Below are 22,429 nucleotides of genomic sequence, written 5' to 3'. Positions count from 1 at the left end.
TAAATTCCCACACAGATCATAATATTTGGCACCATCGGATTTATTTTTATGAGAATTTGTTAAAGGCAATCTTTACAGCAGGAAACCTGAAACAATTGTTAAAATAAGAATGAGATCAAGTATTGGAAGAACAATAACCTACTCAAGAAAAATAATGTCTTAAAGGGTTTATCTGCAGACAATCTAAGTCAATACTGGGCGGGCATTATCCTTGGTGGATATTCTCTGATTGAATCGGGATGAGCAAGAAAGACTGAAATCTAAGATTTTCCAGTCAAAAGTACATATACATCAACCTGTGGGCAGGAGAGAGAGAATCAATCCTCTGAGGTATAGGGAAGTCAGATAGAGGTAGAGGTCTATGAGTCAGTTCGGTTTGGGTGTCTTTCACAGAGAAGAGTTCCCTTAGGCTGTAAATCAAGGGACATGTTTTGACTTGGTCAGTCAAAAATCTCATTTTGCAAGTTTACTATTCAACTTAAGAAACGAGTACCATTTTAACGGCCAAAGAAAAATAATTCTTGGTTTTTAAACTAAAGTCTTGAATTCTTTGTTTGGAAGAAAAATTCCTTTGTTGTTTGGATGTGCATTGTAGTTCCATTTGTTTAGAATATGAAAAATATATTCAGCAAAAACATTAACACATTTTGTCTTGTTTCATCATACCTGTTTAATATATGAAATACTTTTAAATTATATTTTTCAATTCAAACGATATCTTAATAATTAAATTTAAGTGTAAAAGTAATTTTTTTAAAAATTATTTTCCAACAGCATTTTTCAAGCAGAAGCATATACAAGGCAAGGAATACATGACAGGCAGAGAGTAAGGAATGCATAACGTATGCAGCGAAAGAAATATGTAACGAACAAAGAGTTGCTTTTTCATTGTCTTTGCCACCAAATGCATGTCCGTAATCAGTAAATTTCTTCTTTTTTTTTACAAGGTGGTCACCACTTATCAAGGCCTGGAAGCCACTCAAGGATAAGGGTTATTATAAGTACAGTACGTTAGTGTGGAGATTTAATAAAGCGTCTACTTCAGGGGGCGGTTCATCAGGAACTGGTTTACGCTGGACTTGAAGACATGCAGGTTGTAGTTAGGTGGGAAGCAGGCAGACGGAACAGAGTTCCACCCATCATTCACGCTTTTTTTTTTATACACTTCTCAACTTCCTCATTCCACTCCACCAGTGTCACTATGCTTTAGAGGCTTTTTTGTTCACTCACAAATCTGTTACCTCCAATAACATATCCTTCAAGTTCTTCCACTGTCCACCCGCACTTTTGAAGTGGATCTGATAATTAAATGCACCATTATTTGCTGATGGAACATTTATTCTTATCTTTTTGCATGTGAGTTAGTTCCCTATAGACTCCACAACGGCTGGACCAATTTTTATGAAATTTCACACAAATGTACTTTATGTATCTGGCAGTGTTCTTAGATAGATTTTATATTGGAATGTGCTTAATAAGTATTGATAATCAAAAGATTTGATGAAAGAAGAAACAGGTTATTTTGACCAAAGTTAACACCTTATACAGCCAAACATCACAAGTGTATTTAAGAAGTTTTATTACGACACAAGCACAAAGACCAGGCATATAAAATCAGCAATAGGTTCTTTGATATGACAGGGGCACATTCAAAATGAACATTTCTATTTAAAGCACAATCAAACCATGATATTTAACTTTTTTATTTTTTACTTTAATTCTAGCCGTTATATATAATTTTATAAAATCAATTGTAGATTCTCTATAGTGTACAGTGTCTAATGTAGAATACAATGTATTGCGGAATAAGTCACTGTGGTGCGAGGCATGTGAAGCTTCCTTTCAGTGCATTGCAATCGGTCCCCAACAAGAGCAGGCAATCGATTTGATTGAAAAATGAACAATTTCACTGGTTTCCATGACAATAAAAATATGGGAATGTGAAACATTTGTTGGTCAACATTCAATCCTGGGTAATGTCAGGTCTCCTTGCTAGTAAATACATATACGCCAGATAACTTGCTAACTACATACAACTATTTGAAGTCTCATTAGTTAAATAGCATGATAAAATTTGTTTTGTCATTAAATTGACATTTACTAATACCCTCCCCCCTCAAATATATATATTTCCTTTATCTTTTTCTTCTACTGACAATTCCGTTTATGTTTTGCCTTCATTTGCCAAAATGGAACACAAATACTTACCTTGGCCATGGAATAGCCTTCATACGCATGGAGTCGGCCTTTCATGATGATGACATATTTATTTCCTAACATACCCACCACAAACTGACCAACATGTCCAGCAACTACAAAAGAATTTTTTTAAATAAATAAATTACATTATATATATATATATATATATATATATATATATATATATATATATATTATATATGGCATACCAATGTTGACACAACAAAATCAAGCAATGATGAGCCTGGCTGATACTAGATGAGTGACTATTTGGTAATACTAGGAGCTGTATGTATTGTGCCAAGTCATAGAAATTTCTAGGTTAGAATCTGGGGGTACATTCAAAAGAAAACACAGAGAGATACACCATCAGTTTCAATTAAGGAATGCATTTAGAAGAAAAACTTTAATGTAAAACTTGTCTGCTCTGTCTTGTGACAATCATTTGCACTGACTGAGTTTAGCAATGGTTCCAAAAAGTGTCAAAAGTTTTACACAAAGTTTTCACCACTATAAACAAACCATCTGTGTGGATTTTAAACAACTTAGTTGCTTGAACCTTATACATCAGGATTCGATGGGAGAGTCCATTTATTTATACACACACACACATATATATATATATATATATATATATATATATACTTGTTTATTGTTATATAAACATGCTCACATCCCGCTGCTACAAATAGCCACTTGTTTCAATCAAACAACAGATATCATCAGGCAGCGACTTGACTATTCAAAAGTTCAATGAATTCATTATTCATTGAACTTTTGAATAGTCAAGTCGCTGCCTGATGATATCTGTTGTTTGATTGAAACAAGTGGCTATTTGTAGCAGCGGGATGTGAGCATGTTTATATAACAATAAACAAGTATTATCAGCTCTTTTTATTGAGCACTATCTAACAACCTCGTTGAATTCATTAGTCCATTACTTTTGAATATAAAAAACCCGAGTATATATATATATATATATATATATATATATATATATATATATATATGAGGTGTTAAAAGTTAAGATCGATTCTTTTAGAGAAGATTTATTGGGATAATGCAAAGCTCAACAAATTGGAGCTCATATAAAGTATCAAGAAAATAATAAAACGATAATATAAAAATATATAATGTATATAGATCTATTCATTTGTCCAATAAGGATGATACATCAATATATACTAGACAGCAAAGAGATGCCCCAATAGTTTCCACGTTCATCTCTGGCACCCTTCCCCTTGTACAGCATCACCATCAATGCATCCCGCCAATCCTGCGGAACACACTCATCCCGCCAAGTAATCTGCAACAAGTCTGCCATATATATATATATATATATATATATATATATATATATATATATATCACAAATACTATTCATGATCAAAACTGATAAGAGAAAGGAGAAAGAAAATGTCCTTCTCATCGTCAAGAACTGTATAAAAGAAACATGAGGGGAACATTATGCAATGGTGGAAAGTCTCGGCTAATCATGCTCAAGTCTGAAGAGACACCCTCTCTGTTTACAAAGAGAGGGTCATTTTAGATGAATGTGAATAATCTCCAAGATCTTTAAATAATGATTTCAATGAGCATGACTCAGAATGGAAATTTGTTCTGTATTTAGTGCGTCTTTTCTACAACAGATGTAGATTGCACGTTGGCCACAGCAATACTAGTGATTTTCTCTATGAATTTCTATCATTCATGTTTGCTTTGATATGACATTGTTTCATATATTCTTTGATTGAAGCATTCAACGTCAGATCAGATGATCCCTTATTCAAGCCCGGGTGTACCTCACCATTTTATTTGAATTTTTTCTTATTTATAAATTAAATTTATGATAAAAAAGATACCATTTTAAAATTGCCACAAATCATTTCTTAGTTTGCATCTTTTAAAACAAAACATTGATCAGAAGTGACTTTTCCAGGGCATTTGTCATCAAGCCCAAATATCAGCTGACGTGATATTGTAAACAAACACAAACAGAATTTGATGAACGACATTATCATTATTATTTTTTTTTTTTTTTGCAAATTAATCCACCGTGCAAATTATTCCTCGTAATATATAATAATCAAAAGCGGATTGATTCTATAATAATACATACGCAATCTGCATAAATTAAAATATCATGTTTAAGCGTATTGTACGACCAGGCAACGCCGGGCTGCCAGCTAGTTGTTCAATAGAATCTTTTGTACTTTTGAAATTTCTTTTTTAATTTGTCTTGCAGAATCATCACGTGCAACAGTGGAAATCACGGGCTCGTATTCTGTGTTCAGCCTCGGATTACGTCCAGAACAATATGGTCAGCAAACAGTTCAACTTGTCATTCGTGCATAGTAAGATAAATAAATTTCTAATTTAATTTATTTTTTTAATAATCATACCAGCATGGGAAAGAAAGATGTCTTTTTCTCTTTGAAATCGTTCAATTTTTGGAGAGGCTTTAATAACTAAATTCTTAAAATATCGGTGCATTCCAAATATGGACATTCTTTTTCAATTTTTCTTCACCCCGGACAAGGTATGCCAGGCATCCAATAAATATGTTAGATCAATAGTTCAAATAATTGAGTTTGGGGAGTCTGAGAAATATTCTTAGCCCAACTGATTGAAAATCATCAAAATTTATTCAGATTTGTTTGCATATTCTTGGAGTCATTCCAAATTTTTTCTTTGATTACTCTCACATGAGATGCGTGTAAAGTCGATCATTTAATTGTGACTGTCATAAGTGAAGTGAAGAAATGATTATATGTCACTTACCTGTGCTGACTGGAAATCCTGGAAGCTCTGAATAAGGGAAGCAAATTGGATCTGAGACAATATCAGCCAGTCCTCCAAGACCAGAACCGCAAATTATACCCAGAATTGGTGTGTCCACTAATTTCTTTTTAATCAAGTCAGCAATTGCTGCCACTTCATCATATGAAACACTGAAAAAAATGAAATTGAAAAATTCTACATGAGGAATGATACAATAGGCATCATAAGTAACCAATTTTACAGACAAAATTGTTGAATCTTGAATCAGAAATTTTTTTTTCTTTTTTACACAGGCATAACCACATTATCAAGGCCAAGAGGCCACTCGAGGATAAGGGTTAAAGAGTGTACAGTAGAAATTGGACAATCTAGTAATCAATTCGGTAAATTTGTTAACTTTATATGGAACGGCTCATCAAGAACTTGTTTACGTTCTTGAAGACAATCATATTGTAGTCAGCCGGAAAGCAGGAAAACGGAAGACAATTCCACAGGCGTGCAGTTCTAAGAAAGAAGCTTTGTTCATGGAATCTATGTTTAGGTTTAGGCACAGATAAAGAGTGGGGGGAATTATTGATAGTGTTTTCAGCTAAACGAGTGTTTCTTGTGAAAGTTTGGCGAGGGGGGACCATAGACTGAAGCTCAGTCGAACACTTTCCATGAAAATAATGATACATCAGAGACAACCTCGCAACATCTCTTCTGTGAGATAGAGGTTGCAGAGAAGAGAAAAGGACATCTCCTATGAAGCTACAAAGTCTATTTTGAACTCTATCAAGGCAGGACAAGTCCTTTCTAGCAGCTCCTGTCCAGACGTGGCAACAGTATTCCATCCTTGGACGTACCTGGCTCTTATATAGATAGAGAATTGCATCAGCAGTGAGATATCTACTGGATCTATAGAAAGATCCCACCATTTTTCCAGCGGCCTTGGCAACAGATTTGATATACGTGTTCCATTTAAGATCAGGAGTAACGGTCAAGCCCAGAAGCTTGTCAAAACTTGAGGCCTCCTGAAGACGAGAGCCATTCATTTCAATTGATGCCAGATGTGAATCAGAGTGTTGATGATGTAAAGAGAGAAGCTTGGTTTTAGATGCATTAAAAGTAACCAACCACTCCTTTCCCCATTATACTAGATGCTCAAGATCAGAGGAGAGAGAATCGGAGAATCGTTTACTGTCTTAGTTGTGCTACCATAAATGGTAGTGTCATCAGCATGTCTACAAATTATGTAAGGATGTGATTTGGAAGATCATTAATGTAGATCAGGAAAAGAGTTGGGCCCAGGATGGACCCCTGAGGGACTCCAGCATTAATACTGTGAGTTTCTAATTTTTGCCCCTCAACTACTACTCTTATGAACCTATCAGAGAGGAATGATTTAATAATTGAGAAGACATTTCCCGCTATACCATAGCTAGAGATCTTGTGAAGTAAACCTTTATGCCATACCCTATCAAAGGCCTTAGATATGTCAAGAGCAATTGCCCTAGAAAGGTTGCCTCCGTCGAGAGATTTGCTAATCCTATGAGATATAACTGTAAGCATATCTGCTGTAGATCTAGCAGAACGGAAGCCATATTGAGTGTCACTAAGAAGGTTATTTTTGTTGAGATGGTTGATTACTTCTGTATTTAACACAGATTCTAGCAACTTACTCATGACGCACAGGAGACTTATTGGCCTGTACTGAGAGGGGGATGAGCAATCACCTGAATTCTTAAATACAGGGCATGCTGATGAGATTTTCTAGGGTGATGGGAAAGTATTCTCCTTAACACAACGTTTAAACAGTTTTGTAAGTATGGGCGCTAATTCTGGTTGAAGTTTTTTGAATACTATAATTGGAATACCGTCAGGACCGGTTGCTTTACTGAAATCAAGGTTTTAGATTAGCTTGGCAACATCACGTACAGATATTTGTATATCACATAGCGTGTTTTCTGATACAGGAGGAAATATTGGGGGTTGGTGGCCTTGGTCGCAAAGGGTAGAATTAGTTGCAAAGTTCTTGCCAAAGAGTTTGGCTTTGTCTGATGCTGACAAGATTACCTCAGGTCCATTATGCAACTGGTTTTATCTTACACACATATAAACAGTAATATATATTACAGTATTATCCAAAGTATTATATATTACAGTATTATACAAAGTAATATATATTACAGTATTATACAAAGTAATATATATTACAGTATTATCCAAAGTATTATATATTACAGTATTATACAAAGTAATATATATCACAGTATTATACAAAGTAATATATATCACAGTATTATCCAAAGTATTATATATTACAGTATTATACAAAGTAATATATATCACAGTATTATACAAAGTAATATATATTACAGTATTATACAAAGTAATATATATTACAGTATTATACAAAGTAATATATATTACAGTATTATACAAAGTAATATATATTACAGTATTATACAAAGTAATATATATTACAGTATTATCCAAAGTATTATATATTACAGTATTATACAAAGTAATATATATCACAGTATTATACAAAGTAATATATATCACAGTATTATACAAAGTAATATATATCACAGTATTATCCAAAGTATTATATATTACAGTATTATCCAAAGTATTATATATTACAGTATTATACAAAGTAATATATATCACAGTATTATACAAAGTAATATATATTACAGTATTATACAAAGTAATATATATTACAGTATTATACAAAGTAATATATATTACAGTATTATACAAAGTGCCTTCAATAAGTTTTTTTAAATGTTCTGTATGTTATTGCTATATACCTTAGGAGATGACTAATTCTTATGATTTCAGGTTCAAATGAACAAGTACAGCAGGAATTAGAATACACACTACTAAAGCTTAATTGTCACAGCTGGTGAATTTCAAAAAGGTAATCTGGACATGAGGACACTAGGAGAACGATATGCAATAAAATTGTGTTTGAAACTTAGAGAAAATGCCACAGAAACGGATGGAATGTTTCAGATTGCTATTGGACCATCTTGCATAATCAAGCATCAATTTTTGACTGGTATAAGAGATTCAAGGAAAACAGGGAGTCTGTGAAGAATGATGAGAGGTGTGGGAGAAGTAAAGAAGTCAGAACACTAGACTTGATTGGCCAAATAAAGAATTTCATGGATAAGGACTTTCTACAGAGACAATAAGTATACAGTTTGAGGTCAGTGTGAGAACTGTACACACAATTATTTGCGAGGAACTGAAGATGCGGAAGAGTTGCATAAAGTTTGTCCCAAGGGTGCAGTCTACAACTCTATCCTTGTCACAGATTATTTGACAAGATGAGCATCAAGACAGTTCCTTACCCTCCCTATAGTCCAGGCCTTGCTCCCTGTGACTTTTGCTTATTCTCTAAACTCAAGGAAAATCTAAGAGGCTGTCATTATGAGACAATTGAGGAGATGAAAGGGCTGTGACAAGAGTCATTGACACATTCACAGAAGAGGACTTCCATGGGGCTTTCCAGAATTTGTTGGAATGGTAAAAGTCATAGCAGCTGGAGCAGATTACAAAAGTTTTGTGTGTAGTATCAATAAAAAATGCCCATACAAAAAAAGTCTGGAAACTTATTGAATGCTCCTTGTACATGTACATTATTAGAATAACAAAACAAGAACAATAGACCAAGAGTAATGAAATTAAATATTTCAATGTCTCAGAGAGTACCTTAGATTCAGCTGAAGTAAAATTGTTGAATATTTAACCCCCGTTGTTAAGTCGTAGATATTATCATTTAGACGGGATATAAAAAGTTTTAAAAATGAGCAATGGCCTCGAGAATCCACTAGAAAAAAGCCTTTCTTGCACATACACAAAAAGCGAACATACATACACATATTTTTGCTTTTATACATATAGATTAGAAGATAGCAGCCATATAATCAAGTATATTAAACCAACTTCATTTAACAACACACCTAAAAAAAAAAAAAAGAAAGAAACAGAAAAAATATTTGGTTCACACCTCCATTTAATCAAATAGTTTAAAGTAAACTACGGAAAAGATTCTTAGTTTTGCTTAATTAGTGACTGTGAATCAAATTCAATATTTTCACGATTGTGCAGTTTCAGTTTATTTGTAGTATTTCAAAGTCGTTTTTTTTTTTTAAACTGAAATTTAGTGAATATCGATTAACATCTAATATCTAGTGATAAAATTTCAGAAAAATTTTTCCCAAAAGGCATCCACCCTTATTTATGGTTCGTATTGCAACCGGCAACTGTTTCAAAATTCATGAAAAAGAAGAACTAAGACATAAAATTATATTTTTATATTTTATAGTTTATGTTGTCAGTAACCAAGCGTGAAGGTCTACATTGTTTTATTATGGGTAACACGATTGTCAAAGAAATAGAAATTGATTATCGCAAAAGAAACAGTGATTACATCATGAATCAGAACTTTATCAGGATATTGGAAAATCAGAATCTGAAAAAGATTGATAATGATAATAAAAATCATGATTTCGCTTGATAACGTCTCCCCCATTCTCAGAGGACTTTCCCTCAATCCCAGCTCCAAAGATCAAGTATTTTCCTGAGAATATTGGTGGAACCTACAATAGCAACATATCACAGATACTTAATTTGATATCACACCTAGCGTACTTGGGTTTTAATCACATGCATACATCTTACCTCCAAGGGGAACAGGGCATAAATGCCACACTTCTTGTTCTCCTTCTCACTCACATTCTTGTTTCTGGGCACTTGCTACATGATAACACTTTATGGCATTACGAACATGTTATATAGATGCCTTTACACGTATGTATATGATATGCAACAATGACCTGTTACATAGCCATCTAATATTATCTGCTTACATGTATATATTATATACCGATTCATTGTCACACACACACACACATATATATATATGAACGTTACATACGTTCACATGTTTAGAATCATTGTTAGTGTTACAATATACCAACCCTTTCTATGAAGCAACAAACAGCAGTCATGTATGAGTGCATTTATATGTGTGTATATCATACGCAACAACGATATGTTGGATAGCCATTTAATATCGTTGGCTTGTATGAATGTATATCATCTCGGTTCATTGTCAATATGTCAATGTGTGTGTGTATTAGCCAGGGTCGCAAACAGTTCAATAATATTAGGATAAATAAACAACGCACAGATCAAGGAGGCATACCTTGCGTTCACTAGTTCCCAGGGTGTCAGAGTCTGAATCGGAATTTCTTTTTATCCAACTCCAACTTCTTAAATTCAATTAATTTTTTTTTTTTTTTTTTACATGGTTTTTCTGTTTGGTTTTACTAGTTGCACAATTTAGCAGTTTTTGCATGGTTTTACTTCTATTTTTGGAGATCTATCATATTTTGACCTGCAATACTTCTACTTCATCAAGATATTTTGGTCCATTGGATCACTGTAAATCCTGTCTGGACAGCTGTTATCACTTTGGTTATGACATCACAAAGGATCAATGAAAATTATGTTTTGAGGTGAGATCACTGGATTACATTGGATAACAATCAGACTGTAATCTGAAAATTATCCAGTTCCTGAATCAAATGGAATTTGGCAATTGGCTTAGTCTGGGATAGATCCAGAATTACAATTTTATCTGAAAAAAAAAAAAAAAAAAAAAAAAACGGGCCTAAATCAAACCCATGCTACTATAGCCCTTTATAGCTTTTCCCCGGTTTTCCTTTTCATCCCCTTTCCATAAAGGCAATATTATCTTTTAAAAACATTCTTCCCTGTATATGTGTTTTTACTCCCCTCTTCTGATGAGAAGCGTTTGGCTTCAAAATGCCATGGCCTAAAGAAGTTTCCCTATCCTTAAATATTGTATTCCCTTTTGAACTGATAGCATAATAAAATTTCATTGTAAATTTTTATCCTTTTGTTATCTTAACTTATTCTATAAAGCTGGTTGAGTATATTTATCATACAAGTGAATGTTAAATGTAAAAAATTATATACATGAAAAGTATAAAATGCTTGCTGAATAGGTGTGGGTGTGTGTGGGGGGCTGGTATATGGATCTGTAGAATAATTTCCACATAGGTGTCAAGGAGTCGAAGATATCAAAGGAGTTGGAGTCAACTAGTTTCTTTTGTTTTCCAGTGGTTAGTATTTGCTTGAAGACGCTAAAATAAAGATCCATGGTATTATCTAATTAACACAACTTCTTATTAAACTGTAAATATCTTTTATTTCAGTTCCATGTCCTTATGGTGATTCGCATCACAATGCCTAGTTCTCTTTACTAGTTTTTATATCTTGGCCGTAATGTTCTTGGCTCTCAGGACATAAGATGACAATCTATCACCAAGCAAATCTCTCAGTAACTAAAAACAACACTCCCCTTTGATCCGGTTATTAACCTAATATCATAAAATATTTCTTTGTTCTGAAACTTCAATTGCCTCATCTTTTTATGTTTGCAAATAAGGCTAATTTTTGTTATCATCCCAACCTATTATCATTATCATAAATTTTTATTTCAAACTGCAACCTTCTTGTTTGAAAATCCCTCACTCAATCAGTCAGAGGAGATTACTTCAAAGTGGACTAGAGTTTCATGTATGTACTATCAATAAAAGTGCCCATATGAAAAAAATTCTGGAAACTTATTGAAGGCACCTCATATATCGAAGACATTGCCAAGGCTGTTGCAAAGAAGGTGGGCTCCCTCTACTATGCTAGAAAATTACTCACACCAGAGAGCATCCTATATCTTTACAAAGCTACAATTCACCCATGCATGGAGTATTGTTGCCACATCTGGGCTGGGGTATCTTACACTAGTTTCCTACTCTTAGACAGGCTCCCAAAAAAAGAGTCAAATCTAATACACCTTGCACTGTTGGCCAAGCTCCAATCTACGTCTCATTGCCGCAATGTTGTGTCCCTTTATAACTACCATTAAATGGAATGTGCCACCCTTGATGTACCCCACCCCTGACTTACAGCAAAATCCCATTCCTTCACCGTTGAGTCCTTCTGGAATGTCTTCTACTTTAATAGTTTCTTCTCTCCGACTGCTAGACTTTGGAATTCGCTCCCTGCACTAAACTGCAGAAGTTTAAATTTAATGTAAACAGATATCTTGCTGTTCAACTCCCCACAATCCCGTTAGACATAATCCCAAATAGTAACCCCTTACATTTGACGTGGCAATAGAAGATGAAGACAATGACTAGCTCTGCATTTTTGTGTGTGTGTGTTATACTCTTTATAAATTTTTAAATAATTTTTTTTGTGTGTGTTATACTCTTTATAAATTTTTAAATAATTTTTTTTTATTATTCTGTTCGTTTTACAAGATAATTTTTGGCATTTAAATGTGATTGTGATTAATACGGCACCATTTGGTCGTTACGTAATTACATGGATAAAATTGTCATACAAACAATAATTTCCATTCTTTAAATTATTCAATATCATTAACTTTCAAAACTTTTAAATCTATTAATGATTTCTTGTTTAAATGCTTTTAAATTTTTTAATGATTTCTTGTTTAAGTGCTTTTAAATTCCTAGCAATTTTAAAGTGTCACAAAAAATTTATTCTCTTTTTTTTCAACTACCAGCAAGATTAAAATGGTTGACTTGTTTATGAATACACAAATGCATTCTGATGAATTTAGCAATTAAATTGTTTTTAAATAGATTTTTTTTTAAATTGTTTTATTTTATGCTATCAAACTTTGGATTTTAATAAATATTTGATTAAAAGTTTAACACTTAATTATCATCATCTTTTCTTTTTTACACTACAGTAGAAATGTTGAATATTTTCTTGAAAATTCTAATCCTGGTCGCCTGACACCCCCATGCCAAGTATTTTCAGTACAAAAGCATATTTGTTTACATTTTGTTGGGTAGAAGAGAACCATGTCAGCAGAAAATAAGCCGCCCATATTCACTCCATCAACATGCCACTTGCTTGAAGACGTTATTTTAAGTGTGGAAGGAGAAATCAGTTTCTCTCAATATAAATATAATTTATTATTATTATTGATGTTAGTCTGCATTAACTGAAAATAGCAACCATCCTCAAAATCTATTTTAAGAACAAGATCACTTTATTGCAATCTAGAACCAAAAACAACTTAGAAGAAAACAAGCTTCACATTACAAATGAAACTGCTGAGAAATAAAGACATAAAACTAAAATTATTCGCATTCTAAAGTTTACGTTTTAGTAACCACATGTGCAGGTTTAGCATCCATTTTATACACTATTTTATCATAGCTAACACACACGATTGCTAGAAGAGAAAAGGAAACATTTGGACAGTGATGGGACGAGCAATCAGAATTATTAAAACTTTTTGGAAAACTGCAATTTGAAAAATTTGAGCCTAATTTCTGATGCCAAACCATAACCCTTCCCTGAATTCTATTGCATCCCAATGCTTGCATGCTGTGGTTTTCTGTTTATCCTCATCTTTTCTTGTTCTAGTGTTGACTGTGTCGCCTTGGTGATCACAGAGTGCACTATTTGACAAGTATACAAAAATAAAAAACAATTTGATGTGTTACAATCGACTCAATACCAATTAGACGTGTTACAATCGACTCAATGCCAATTAGACGTGTTACAATAGATGTGTTACAATCGACTCAATGCCAAATAGATGTGTTACAATCGACTCAATGCCAAATAGATACGTTACAATAGATGTGTTACAATCGACTTAATGTCAATTAGACGCGTTACAAGGTTATTGCCTAAATCTTACGGTCAGAAAGAAGTTTATCATTAAAAGGTGGCAGATAAGACTGATTAAAAATTCAAAGATTTTCACAAAAAGTCGGAGTATATTAATGAGGCAGTAATTTTGAGGGTCAGTTTTTTTCGTTCAAATTCTGGTACACTAGGGGCAATTTTTCAGCTATAAGGGAAGAAAAACTCAGCAAGGCATTTGTTGTAGAGTTGGGAGTAGACGGTTTCGCTCAACAGAGCATTTGTTTGTTACTATAGTAGGAATAAGATCAGGTTGTGGATTATGACTAGATTAAGGATTCAAAATTTTTACCAAAGAGTAGGAAGAATCTGATGGGATGATAATTTTGAGGATCAGTTCTTTCACCCTGAACACTTGGTATATGAGGTAATTTTCAAGATATAAGGGAAGCAAGATTCGGAAAGGCATTCATTATAGAGTTTGGAGAAGATAGGGCTAGCTCAGCAGAGCATTTTTAAAAAGAGCAAAGCGCATATAAAAACTTAACTGAACTTGCTTTGGAATAGAACATAGTTTTCAAAAACATACACATTTAGTATGTGTCTTTCCCCAATCGCCCTTTGAATTATTTATGCAAAAGTAAGAAAAAATCCAGTAAAAAATACCAAACTTTATGCATTTTTAATAGAATTTTTAGCTTTAATTCTCACAAATATGGTTAAATTTTAAAAAAATGTTTTTAATTATTACATTTTTCCAAGGCATTTCAGCTTGAAAAAATATAACAATAGTCTTCGAATAATTTCTGGTGAAAATTCAGGAGGGGGGGGGGGGCATGTCCTATACAATTTTATGGACGTGTAAAATTGACTAAAATTCAAGTGACCGTTTAGATTTCCATTAAGTTATTACAAAATTATTTCTAAACATGCCGGTAGGCTAAATTTTTTTTGTTATCAGAAATTTGATCTAATTCTGATGAAGTGATTTTTTACCTACTTCTACTGCTAAGTCAACTGTGCAAAGCCCCCCCCTCACATTAATAATAGATTTTTAAATGGCATTATAATTAAAAAATCCAGTTTAAACATGAAGAGATTTGCCTTTGTTAACTATTCTGTTCTTACAACCTATTTGTGTACATCTATTTTTCACTTTTTTGAATTGTTAAACATATTTTTAAACATGCACCCCAGCTGACATTAGAGCTACACATATTTGGTCGATTTAACTAAAATTTTGAATATTTTAAATGTTGATTTAAATAAAGTCGTTCAGTTTCTGAAATGGAAAATACTAATTGAAGAGAAGGGAGAGCAGTAGCGCTAGATATATATACGGCTTTTGACAAGGTATGGCACAATGGTCTTCTCAGGAAAATCACTGAATGGTATTACTGGACAAATACTTAACATAATTAAATATTTCTCAAAAGAGATGAGAATCCAGGGTGTCCTCGATGGTCGTACGTCTAAACAATATGATATAAATATGGATGTACCTGAGGGGTCAATCTTTGGGCCTTTATTATTCCTAATATTCATAAATGACCTCCCTGATAAAATTGTCTTTGAGATGGACATATTTGCTGACAACACTCCGCTCTACAACAGACATGAGGGGAAAATGAATCACCATACATCCAAGGCAATGGCAGAATCCCTGGAGGAAGACCTCCAATCTGTAGTAGAATGGGGACAAAAATGGATGGTAACATTTAACGCTGCGAAGACTAAACTCTTTTCCTTCAACAATTACAAGAAACCTTCTCAACCACCAATAGCTATGACTAAAGATACATTACCTGAAAGTAATTTGTTTAAAATCATCTTAACGTTGAGTTAAAATAGATACATCGAAAGCATTGCCAAGGCTGCTGCAAAGAAGTAGAGCTCTCTCTACTGTGCTAGAAAGTTATTTACGCTTGAAAGTAACATGTACCTCTACAAGGCCACCATTCACCCATGTATGGAGTAGTGTGGTCACATTTGGGCTGGTGCATCTTCTACTAGTCCCTTCTGGACAATGTTCAAAAGAGAATCGCCAACCTGACGGGTCCTGAACTATCTAGGCTTCAACCTCTGTCCCATTGACAAAATGTTACATCCCTCTGCCTGTTTTACAAGTATTTTAATAGTAGGTGCTCCGACAAACTACAATCCCCGTACCCCTTCTACATAAATACCCCCGACAAACCCGACAAGCAGCAAAATCCCACCCCTACACAGTAAAGACCCCCAGATGTAAGAAAGCCTTCTACTCTAATAGTTTCTTCTCCAGAACTGCTAGGCTTTGGAATTCCCTTCCAGGTTACTGCTTTTGCAACTGTACTGACATGCAGAAGTTCAAGTGTAATGTGAACAGACATCTTGCTGCTCAACTCCCTACATAGTATCCTTGCAACTTATGTCCCTGATAGTACCCCTACATCAAAGTGGCACTGTGCCTTGTTTGGGGTGAAAATGCAATTAAAAATAAATAAAAAATAAAAAAAACGGGTGCATTTCTAGAGAAAATGATGCTAAAACATTTTCTGTTATGACAGAATTTTGAACACAGAATTTTGAAGTAATTTGTACAGTTTCTCATGTATGTTAGTGTTTTTTTTATTTTTTTATTTATTTATAACATGAAATTAGAAAAGGATTAGAACTGCACGCCTGTGTAACTCTGTTCCATCTGCCTGCTTCCCACCTGACTACAACTTGGATGTCTTCAAGTCCAACGTTAACAAATTCCTAATGAACCGCCCCCTTAAGTAAACACTTCATCAAATCTCCACACTAACGTACTGTACTTGCAATAACCCTTATCCCTGAGTGGCTTCCGGGCCTTGATAAGTGGTGACCACCGTGTAAAAAAAAAAAAAAAAAAAAAGAAATCCTTTGCATGGGGGTCGTTCCAAAAGTAAGGCCTCCTACTTTTTAACTGAAAAACTATAAAGATGAGAGTGGTAACAACCTTTTGTGTTCAGAATTTATTTTTCTACATAGTCAACACCATTCTCAATGCACTTTTATCAGTGATGAACAAGGCCTTCGTCGCAAAAGTTCAAAGTGCACTTTCTCACATCACTGTCACCAATCTGAAATCCACAAATCCATATAACTGCACTGACATCAACTGCATCAGTTTTGTAAACATTTAACAGGCACCAGTGGAAGAATTCAATGACGCATCACTGCTTCTGTCGCACATCCATGACAGATGTTGCTTTCTTAAAGTCTCACACCATCAATAGCTGCAACAGAGAGATGAAACTTTCAGGTCATGAATGCATTAGTTCAGTCATCATAACAATGCAATTTGCAATCCTCTCTGATTCATTTGAGCAATATAAAAAAAATAGTAGATATTACTTTTGGAATGTCCTCCGTAATATTTCATAGTTACTGAATTCAGAATCATCCTATTTTATCAAAATTACCAAATTTTCTGAACACCAAAAATTTTAAGATTAAAAAAACATTGAAGAACTAAACGGTTTAATATTTAATTGAGGAGATATCAATCTGTTATGTAAATTTGAAGTAAATTGACTCCCCAACCCCCAGGTGAGATGAGGTAACATTTTTTCATGTTGATGGTCAATGGTAAACTGAAACCACCTAATGATCCCCCATCTAAAAATGTAAATTTTTCAAACATGTTTTTGTATAATCTTTAAAATTGTTGCTTAATTAATAGTATTGTACAAAAAAAAAATATGTCTACCAAATTTTATGAAAATATATTGACAAACAAAAACAATTGTTCAACTTTTATGTGAAATGACTACAACAAGAGAAAAGAAACAGACGTTCAAACGTTATTTTGTACGAGACGTTATATAGGTATATATCAAATTTTATTAAAATATATTGAAAGTTGTTGCTTAATCGACAGTACAATAAAAAAAAATATGCCTACCAAATTTATAAAAAAAAATAAATAAATAAAAAAAACAGTGGAATTTGAAGACAGTTGATCCGTTGAACGATAAAAACTGGAAAGTGAACTTGCATAATACCAGAAACGTCTGACCCCTGAACATGGGAAAAGTGACGTTGAATAAATAGAATCTATTCAACTTTCATGTGAAAATCTTTATCTAAATATCTATAATTATATAAAAGGAACTTTGTGTACATATGAGTTCGTTATCTATGGACTCGAAAACGACCAGGCCGATTTTTATGAAATTTCACGCAGAAATGTGCCAGGTTTTGTGTCAGAATGTCTTTGATAATTAATGATAATCGTTAATTGAAATAATCTGATGAAAGAAGGGTGACATGATTTTGACTAAAGTCAACACCCTGAACAACCTAACATTACAAGTGCATTTGAGAAGTTTTATTGCCACACAAGCAGAAAGGCTAGACATATAAAATAGTAGGTTCTTTGATATGACAGGAGCATGTTCAAAATGAATGTTTCTGTTTAAAGCACAATTGCACCATGATACTTGACTTTTCATTTTCAACTTAAATTCAAGCCATTATCAATGCACAAGCGATAAAGCCACACATATAAAATCAACAGTAGGTGCTTTGATATGACAAGGGCGCGTTTGAAATGAATGCTTCAGTTTAGAGCACAATTAAACCATGATATTTGACTTTTGTATTTTAAACTTTAATTCAAACCATTATATGTAAAAAATGATTTTATAAAATCCACAGTAGTTTCTCTACGGTGCAATGTAGACTATAATGTATTGTGAAGCTTCCATCCCAGTGCACTACGATGGGTCCTTAACTAGAGCAGGCAATCAATCAATTTGATTAAAAATGGGTGATTTCACTGATTTTGACGACAATAAAAAATATGTGAGTGATCATCATTCAATCCTGGGCAACGTCGGGTTCCCCTACTAGTATCCTTTAAAATAAAATGTCATGCAACCACAAGACATATGACCGTCTTTTCTGAATTGAGAGTTTGTGTTCCTAACAAGTCTACGTTTAGTGGTACATTTAACGCTACCTCTCAAGTGTGAACTTGATATGAGTTTATTTCCGTTTCAATTTCACAATCGATAAACAGATTAAGCTTCTAGTGAAGATCTTTTTTTTGTTTGTTCCCATGACAAGTTTCATGTGATAGATCACGATGAGTGCACACACATCGATAACAAGTACTTACAGAAATGACATTCACACCAGAAAGTCATTTCTTGCAGATTAAAAGGACAAACGGCCATCGGATTGGGTTAACCCAATCGTACAGATCGGCAGATTGTGAATGGTGCAATTTTTCTGAAAATTTTGTTAACTTAAATGTCAGCCTTAAAAAGAAATTTTTAAATATAAAAATTTACTTGCAAAACTTTCAAATTAAAATCTTGTCAGGTGGTAGGATAACAGCAATATAGTGAGGTTCGTTGTTTACAAAACGTTTAAAAGAATGTGTCAAACGTATATAAAATTACTATGTCATATATACAGAACCCCGGGATACGGCGGGCCTAGGATACAGTTTTTTCAGGTTACGATGTGGAATACGATGTTTTCCGGCCCATGGTTACGGTATTTACCCCGCCTTACGGTGTTATTTATGTTATTTGATTATATACATGTGTATTATATATTGTACTGTATTTTGTTACTAATTTTTGATGCCGTATCCCGGGGTTCTATTTATATATATATATATATATATATAATTAGATTTTTGTCTGTTTTTAACAGGCAAAAGTTATATCCCGTTGTCATAGCATGACAAATTGATGGTTTAATATGGTTAAATTTGTGCTATTTTTCGCATTAAATACTAATCTCTAACTGTGCATCAAACGGATAATATAATATTTAGTTTACAAACTAAGGTCTATGAAAAGGTTTATACAGAATTTCAGTCGAATCAGCCCAGTAATTTCTAAGAAAACTTCTAGAGTAAATGTGGTATTATGGTGACTAATCCTATTAATCTAACTGTGCATTTGACGGATACCATAATACTTTGTTTGCTGCACCTTGGCATAGCAAAGGTCCATACAAATTTCAGTCTGATCAGTAGTTTCAGTGAAAAGTCCAACAGACGAGAAATATAACATAGATATTATAATACTAGCATGACCTGTGGAAATTCCACATGTCTACATTAATTTGTATAATTTATCTCTATATAAATAAAATGAACTCATTTTTTCCCGTCGGATTTTGACCTTAATAGGATTAAAAATCAAGATATTTCATGCAAATATAATATGCACAAACGGCAGAACAATATCTGAGGTGTGTTATAGGCTTATTATTTCTCAAATTCCTCGATAATCTTAGATTTCTATACTTTTTCTGCTGAGAAGTCACGGCCAAAATCGGTTAAGATCAATGGAAGTGGTAAAATATTTTCTCTCTAATAAATTTCTCCTCCCCCTGCCACCACTTAACACCGTTTGGGGATCGTTCACAAGGAACAGTTGAGAAGAGAACACCGGTTTGGCTTCGTAGTTCTTTCATGTGAAGTTATTTAAAATCACTAAACTAAGCTGCAGTGCTCTGTGGCGTAGTGGTTAGCGTGCTGGACAATTCACATTATATTTTCACGTTCGCGCCGACCTACCGTAGTCGTTTTTTTTTTTTGTTTTTTTTTTTTCCTAAACAACTGGAATGGACTTTTCTTGGTGGCCGAACTGTTAACGTTGCAGATGTTTTTTTTTGTTTTTTTTTTCACACTTTATTTTCCTACTTTTACTCATGACTCCGGGTTTGATCCTTCCTACTTACCTACCATGACATTTTTTAAAACTCCCCCCCCCCCGTCCCGGAAACAAACACTCGGGCAACGCCGGGTACCCCCGCTAGTTGTTAATAAAATGTTACTTTTTTTACATTGTTTTAAATGACAGTTTGATTATATCCCCTTTTGAAATGTATTTGTTTAAAATCATACTGCTTTACTTGATGGAACAGCATATTTTGATTTGGGAAGATTTTAAAATGGGTAAAATTGGATTTTTTAATTATTTTTTACCTCAACAACATTTTTAATGTGTGCAAGGTGATAACGTATGTACAAACATGAAATACCTTAGCATATTATTATATAGCTATCATGTATATATTCTCTTTGTTTCAGCATTTACTTCAATATATGAATAAAGCTTAGTAGGAGTATAAAAACATACTTGTGGTATTTATGCTGAAATGCAAAAGAGATTGCAAAGTAACCTCGACCATTTCTAGCTCCGATGTCATAAGTGCCACCCCAACTCGATTGGAGAAATGTCAAACAACTCATCTTTGCATTCAATACATTTAGGGAGCACATGCTAAGTAAAGAGTTGCGTAATGAGATGTTTCTTCACATTACATTTAAATTTTCACATATTGTTACAGTAGAAAAACAGGTAGCAGGGAAGGAATTCCAAAGGCCAGCAATTTGAATAAAAAGGCTATTAGATTAAAAAAAACACCATCTGGGAACTGCCACAATGAATGGATGGAATTTAGCTGTCAGGTTTATCCAATGTATTTACATTGAGAGGGCATTTGAGCAGCAAGTTCGTTGGAGCACATTCCATTGAAGTACTTGTTACATAAGCATATTGCGGCGATGGGACAGGGGCCAGAGCTTGGTAGACAGTGAGAGACCTATTTGATTAGAGTTTCAATTTCCTTTAAGCAACCTTTGCAATATTTTCTACATATTTCATCCAATTCAGGTTTCCGGTGTATGTTAGACCAAGGAATTTGAGTGTTTGACACTCGAGTTAGGATGTAATTAATCAGAATCAGTGATTGAAAAGTTTTCTTATAATTGCTAAAGAAGAGGGGCTTTGTGTTAGTAGCATTAAATATTATTATCTATTTATGTTTCTATTCATCTACAGACTGGCGTTCATTTTCTAAGGATCCCTTGGATGCACCCAAATTAATGTCAACTTATTTGAATGTATAGCCATCAAGGACAATCTGGATTTTTTTTTTTTTTTGCTAGGAAGGATCTAATTATATTATAGATTTATTCAGTAATATTGTAATGTACTCGTTATAGCAAAGAAACAGAAGAAAGAAAAAAATCTTTTAATTTTTTTCTTTAACAAAAGCCTTTATATCTAGTATTTCCAACAACACATTTTTTTCTAAAAATTTAAATTTTTAATTTCACTTTTTCGGGATTTTGTGATGTCACCCACATTTCTTGAACATCTGTCTTCCCGAACACCAGCCATGCCTTAAACACATGCTTCTCTTATCAGGTCTCGAACAGCACTGCTCCTCCAGCCACATGTTATTTTATTTCTAATATGACGTCACTTTGTGCAGCCAGCTTGGTCATTTGCATATCTTTATGCGGCTGCTGCTATTATTACAATGCCATACAAATAATTTTCATGTGAGACCTTGTCAAATGCTTTAGATATATCAAGCTTTATTGCACTAGTTTTACTTGTTTACTCCAATTTATGACAGCTGCATTCAGAGATGACCATTAGGAAATCTGCAGTAAAAAATACATGTCTAAATCCATACGGTTGGTAAGGAGTTTAGCATTTGCAAAATGATAGACAATCATGAGATTAACAATTCAAAAATTGAAAGTAGACTCATGGACGATAATTTGGAGGGTCAGTTCTTTCACCAAAATTTTTGAACACTGATACCATAGAGGCAATTTTCCAGCTATCAGGAAAGCAAAACTCAGCAGAGCATTTCTTTATTAGTATATCAAATCCACTTGTTTTTTTTTGCTGGGTGGAATTTGATTATTTACGACGACGACTTAACCGGAACTTGTTTACATTAGATT

General features: G+C 33.6%; 1 protein-coding gene across 1 annotated transcript in view; it reads right to left on the bottom strand.

Moving 5' to 3' along the window:
* Positions 1-22,429, bottom strand: part of LOC145288375 (purine nucleoside phosphorylase-like) — a 46,140-nt gene that overhangs the window by 15,695 nt on the left and 8,016 nt on the right. The window contains exons 2-3 of the mRNA XM_080136325.1: positions 4,981-5,150; positions 2,209-2,312 (exon numbers count right to left, since the gene is read on the bottom strand). Of these exons, the coding sequence (XP_079992451.1) occupies positions 2,209-2,312; positions 4,981-5,150 (274 nt within the window). The remainder of the gene's footprint in view (positions 1-2,208; positions 2,313-4,980; positions 5,151-22,429) is intronic.

The sequence above is a fragment of the Euprymna scolopes genome, chromosome 2 (assembly GCF_053919585.1).
Source record: "Euprymna scolopes isolate OS-2025 chromosome 2, ASM5391958v1, whole genome shotgun sequence".
NCBI classification, from domain to species: Eukaryota; Metazoa; Mollusca; class Cephalopoda; order Sepiida; family Sepiolidae; genus Euprymna; species Euprymna scolopes.
Note: the sequence above shows the minus strand (reverse complement) of the source record. Positions and strands in the feature narration are given on the sequence as shown.